We start from the raw sequence: 6035 nt of genomic DNA, 5'->3' as shown, positions 1-6035 counted from the left end.
TAACATACTACTAGCACTAAGTAGTCTTCATCTTGTTTCCGACATGTGCCATATTTCTCCCTGGTTCCTTTCCCTTGAAACATTGCGGTACTAGTATAAACAATAGGAGATTAGTTAGGAGAAAAGTCTTGTTTACTTCCACTCGAATCGAAACAAAACAGAGAACACAGGGAACGAAAGGAAGAAACAAAGAAGGAAAGCAACTTTAATGTTATTCTATACACTATAGGTGGGATGATCAGCGTAGGAAGCACATCTAACACATTGTCTTAAGTTTAGTGCTAATCATATCAACAAACATGTTGCTGCTGCTTTAAGGAACATGTTCTTGAGCCTGTCCTTAAATTCGGGACAGAAGGCCCTTTTCATCAAACGTGTGTGATTGTTTTTTTGTGGGGCTTAAGTGATGCTCCCTCGTGTGTCAGATGACTGGCTTTTTCTTTATTTCTTTTGCTCTGAATGTTCATAGATGTGACAAAAAACACTTTTATTGGACATTGTGAAACAGAGGTAATGCATGCCACTATGCTTCTTCATTTACAGTATGTTCTTGTGTGCTGCACCGTAGCATGCATTTGCAAGAATCTGGACAAGCGAGTGACGAATGGCCCATTCCCGTGCTGTGCATGTAGATTCCCACCCATGCCCCGGTGACAGAGGCGGCAGACATCGTCGGCGAGCGACGACCCGGCCCACCCCTCAACCATCAGCAACGTATGATGGTTGAGGGAATAATTTGACCTTTGTCACCCATTTCATGGACGATGGAGCAGGCTCGACGATCTAGGATGGTAGGCATGATGCTGCAGCCGGATCGGAACAAGACGTACAGTCAGAGAAGTCAGAGAGATCCAGATAAAACAATGGCCGGGACAAGCTGGCGCTGGCGACCTCCGCCACACCGACCGTCCGGTTGGATGCGATCCGATCCAATCCAATACCATGGACGACGGAAGGATCCAAGGTCAGGGTGAAGGAAGCAGCAGCAGCAGCAGCAGCTCTGAATTTCTAAAGGAGGACAGACAGCATGCACTTGGATGGGCGATCGGCATCAGAGGGGGAGACCCGAGTCTGCGCCTTTGACAAACAGAGCACCCACCCCAGCATTCCGATTTCAACCCCCGGTGTGGAAGCGGCGGACCATCCATCCATCAGTTTGTGGCTGTTTTCAGTTGCACAACACAACAACTTAATTGATACATGGTGTTGGCATCTAGTTGCTACAGTGACGCCGAGCAGAAAATTATTTCTTTTCAAGTAAATGGTTTCAGAATTTCTTTTCAAGTAAATGGTTTCAGAATTTCAGATACAAAGATGTACGTTAAACAGCAGGCAGGCAGGAGATGCACGAGAGGTCAAAGCACCCGTCAAAGTTGACGTGTGCGCAAGGATTAGCATCGCTAATTAATCTCCCCTGTGCTTTTGGCTTTTGGAATGAGTTACGTTCAATGATCAACAGGCAGCGGTGGCATAAACAATTTCTCCACAGTCTCCTCACATCATGCTGCTGCTTCTTCTTTCCAAGTCCACGCGCGGCACCCATCACCGTACCTCATCATCTATAAAAGCCAAGGCTCTCCCGCCCTTTTCACCACAATCCTGCCTCCAAACTCCTCGCATACCCAGCAGCTCATAGCTAGCTCCAAGGAAGCTTCAAGCTGCCACTTCGTTGTCCTGCTTGCTGCCTGCCAGATTGGCGAGCTATATAGTCGATTGGTGAAGATGGCGGCGCCTGATCAGCGAGAGATGATGATGAGCAGCAACGAGGAGTCGTCGGTGGCGCCGGGGGACCTCTGCCGCGGGCCGTGGACGGTGGAGGAGGACCTGTTGCTCGTCAACTACATCGCCGCGCACGGCGAGGGACGCTGGAACGCGCTGGCACGATGCGCGGGTATGCATCATCGATCGTCAACTACAAGTCCATCTTGTCAGACGACAGGCCACCAATGCAAATTGAAGTTGAACTGATGATGACTCCTTGCTGCAGGGCTTCGCCGGACGGGCAAGAGCTGCCGCCTGCGGTGGCTCAACTACCTGCGCCCGGACCTCCGGCGCGGCAGCATCACGGCGCAGGAGCAGCTGCTCATCCTGGAGCTGCACTCGCGCTGGGGCAACCGCTGGTCCAAGATCGCTCAGCACCTGCCCGGCCGCACCGACAACGAGATCAAGAACTACTGGCGCACGCGGGTGCAGAAGCACGCCAGGCAGCTCAACTGCGACGTCAACAGCCAGCGGTTCAAGGACCTCATGAGGTACCTCTGGATGCCGCGCCTACTCGAGCGCATCGGGGACGACGCCCGTGCCACCGCCACGCCGCCGCACCTCCCGGCGGGGCCCGTCGACGACGTGGAGGTGGAGCTGTCCTGCACCACGGCCGCGTCGTCGTCCTCCGTGTCGACGCCCACGGACGGCACGCAGCAGCAGCAGCAGCAGCTCGTGTCGCCGCCGGCGCCACCGGCGACCTCCGCCTTTGGCGAGAGCGCGCCCAGCGGCTACGACGGATCCTATTCTTCCTACAGCAACACTGGTACCATGTGGGACACGTTGTGCCACCCACCACAAACAGACTACCACCCGACGACGGCGCACTTGGAGGCTGCAGCTTGCAGCTGGTCCGACGAGTCGCTGCTGGCCCCGGGTCTCTCTCTCCCCTACGGCGACATGGGGATGGTGGGGTTGCCGGAGCTCGCCGACACCATGTGGGGCGCCGGTGCCGACGACCTGTGGTACACGCAGATAATGGGGTTGTGAAAGCAAGTCCGCCGCTTGGACGGGCACCGAGACCCTGAAAGATCCCAGAGCAGGAAACGTACTCAATCAAGACGGGCTAGAGGAAGGAGAAGGTTATTATTGGGGGGCCCACTTTGCCCGCCAATAATTTGTTCCCCAGTTCTTGCCCATCACATCTCTGTGCGTGTCTCTTTATACTACACCTGTGCTTTCTACTCTTATATAGCTAGCTAGTAGTACTGGAGCAGCAGTTACAGTAGCGCACAAGCTAGCTACCTTACCTTGAGGTTAACTAAACTAGTATAGCTTGGTTGTTTTTACTTTTCATTAGTTACTACTGCTTTATTTCCTCCATTAATTCTTTGTGGGTAAATACGGAGTGGTTATTGGTTTGTAACTTTGTGTCATGTCTGGATGATCTTGGAATGGAGCCAATGGAAATAAAAAATTGAAATACCCCCTGCACTGCACGTCTGGGGCATTGTTGCTTAGCACTAGCAATCTGAATCTGCTGAATGCTGCAAATAAACTTTGTTTGTTTGTCCTGATAATGATGCTGGGCTGATTGCGACTGGCGCACTAATTATTAAATACAACCAATCATATAAATACATATTTTTTCAGGTATGTTCTACTACTTGTATATATACCAAGTGGAAATTAACCAATCATCCACGTATTTTGTGAGGAATAATCGATCACGAAGAGGATGAATTTAGGTGGAACCTAGACTCGATGGGTGTTTTTCGGTGAAATCACATTATCAGGGTCTAATCAATCAGAATGTTCCAAATATAAATAAAGATTTTTGAAAACTGAAAATTCCACTCAAAATTAAAATATTTCTTTGGTACCTTAAACGCGGTGTAACCCTCACAAAGGATAATCTTGGAAAACAAAATTGACAAAGCAATAAACAGTGTTGTCTCTGTCATAAAAATGAAATGGTATAACATCTATTTTTCATTGTTGGTTTACACTGATGGCTTGGGCTACAGTGTACGCAGCACAGGGCCTCTGCAAATCTTACAATATTTCAAATATGCTTGGAAGCTGGCTCAATGGAATACCAAAATACTACAAATCTCTAGTTCTTGAAGGAGCGGCAGCCTTGTATTGGTCTGTTTGGCTCCGCAAAAATTCTAACGTCTTTTAGAACCACTATAGGATTCTTGTCCATTGCTAGCCATAAAAACACCCGAGTGCCACCTTCGGTATATCTCACTCGCCAAAGATTTAGACAGCAAACAACTCTTTGCCGAGTGTTTTTTGTCGGACACTCGGCAAACACTTTGCCGAGTGTTGAGTCGACTCTCGGCAAAAAAATAAAAAAAAGTAGTGCGGCAACGGCAATGTGTTGTTTGTCGAGTGCTCGATGGAATGCACTCGGCAAACCAATAGGCATGCGGCAAACGTGAGTTTTTCCGTAGTGAACAAACACTCTTCTTTTTTCAGGTAATATGATCGCACTGGCTCCGTATATGGGCTATCTTTCAATAGCCTACTTCCAAAGAGGTGCTTATTGCGGCATCTCGTTCTCGGAGGGGTGGCCAAAGATTTTTTTACCCGAACACATAAATGACAGTCTAGTCTTAGCATTGACAGTCACTAGTATGTTCTTTTATGTTTCAGACTATTTTAGGTTGTGTGTTGTTTGGTATAGGTTGGGAAAGATTTAGTTGTTGTATCCCCTTGATGAAACTTCTTGAAATCAATAAAGTTTCTCTAAAAAAAAGAAGATGGCACGCGTACGCATGATTGCTGTGGATCACTCGCTCGCCTTAGGAGTACATGGGCCTTGTTTGGTTTGGTTCTGGTTAGTGAATAGTGATACTTTGACCGTTAATTACGGTGTCAAATAAAGCCAGTTTACAAAATCAACTTCAGAACTCTCGCGCTAGTGACTCTGAAGAATCTAATAAGACCTTTGACCGCGCGATTAGAGGATGGTTACTGTAGCAAATCATCGATTAATTACTGTCATTAGATTCGTCGCGAAAAGTTACACCCATCTCTAAAAAAGTTTTGCAAATAGACTTTATTTAGTACTTTATGCATGCGAGATTCTCTTTTCGAGAAACGTACGTGCTTTTGTTGCGGATCCAAACAAGGCCATGGCATGGGAAAAGGGAAGAGCAAAGAACGAAAAAGGTGTCCTCTGTCAGGCGGGTCTCAATGGAGATGAGGAAGGGAATCTGGCTTGTCATGGCACTGGCATGGGCCAATTAACCTAAACGATGGAGCAGGAACGCGGGTTGATTGATTTTCACACGTCAGGTATTCTCTTCCCGGTGGACTGGATCGATGGATCCGTTGGCCACTGCGGCTGCTAGTGCTGCTCCGCGGCCGGCGATGGCGACGGACCCATGCATACATGGAGCGGTCGATCAGGCAGGGGTCACCTGAGGAAATAAAGCGAGCGCAGGCGCAGCGATGAACTGATTCTTCCCTGCCTCGCGGGTTTCGTGGCCAGGCCGACATGCGATGCAAACGAGACAGATCTAGTGCCGTGGTGGCGAATCATTGCATTTGCATCATATCAAAGTTTCGTGCAGCTGCAGTTTGTTAGCCGACTACGTATGTACTTATTACTACATGTCTGCATCATCTGTAGCTAGATTAATATCTGCTATATCACCATACCACAGATCTGCTATATGCATCTGCAGCAGAGATTCAGAGCTGCCAATGCAAGTTCAGTACGGAGGCACCTGGAAGTGCAGGTAAAATTAGCTAGTATCTGGCCGATCGGATTCATCATGTGAATGGACCCAAAATTAATATATTCAGAGCTGACCAGAACACAAGTAGTAAGTGTGTTTGTTTGTTGCTCTTGCTCGGCGGCAACATAAACAGCGACCGGCCATCATATCAGGTCGACGACGGACGTCGGTTTTAAAATCCGACCGGACCGGCCTAACCGCCGCCCTCCGGTACCGGTTTACCGGACCGGTTAGGCCGGTAACCGGTGGAAACCGGTTGAATTCAAATCCAAATTCAAATAAATTCAAAAACTCCCATACAACCGGTTCCGACCGGTTTACCGGCCGGTTTGACCCGATTTACCGGCCGGTTTTACCGGTTTACCGGTCGGTTTGACCGGTTTGAAATTCAAAAGCTCCCGTGCAACCGGTTTACCGGCCGGTTTGACCGGTTTACCGACCAGTTTGACCGGTTTGGTCGGTGGGCCTTCATGGGCCGGCCCATTTTTTTTTCTTTTTTTTTTGATTTAACTTTAAATTCCCACAAACTATACTAAATGAATGAATTTTTGAGAAACTTTGACACCATTAGATTCATTACAC

General features: G+C 48.5%; 1 protein-coding gene across 1 annotated transcript; it reads left to right on the top strand.

Annotated features, from left to right (window-relative positions):
• Window positions 1-1573: 1573 nt before the first annotated feature.
• Window positions 1574-3227, top strand: LOC120662219 (transcription factor JAMYB-like). Its single transcript, XM_039941359.1, has 2 exons — window positions 1574-1891; window positions 1988-3227. The coding sequence occupies exons 1-2, from the start codon at window positions 1723-1725 to the stop codon at window positions 2749-2751; spliced, it is 933 nt and encodes a 310-aa protein (XP_039797293.1). The 5' UTR covers window positions 1574-1722; the 3' UTR covers window positions 2752-3227.
• Window positions 3228-6035: the final 2808 nt, after the last annotated feature.

This window comes from Panicum virgatum, chromosome 2N (assembly GCF_016808335.1).
Source record: "Panicum virgatum strain AP13 chromosome 2N, P.virgatum_v5, whole genome shotgun sequence".
Taxonomy (NCBI): domain Eukaryota; kingdom Viridiplantae; phylum Streptophyta; class Magnoliopsida; order Poales; family Poaceae; genus Panicum; species Panicum virgatum.
This window is presented reverse-complemented; position numbering and strand designations above follow the sequence as displayed.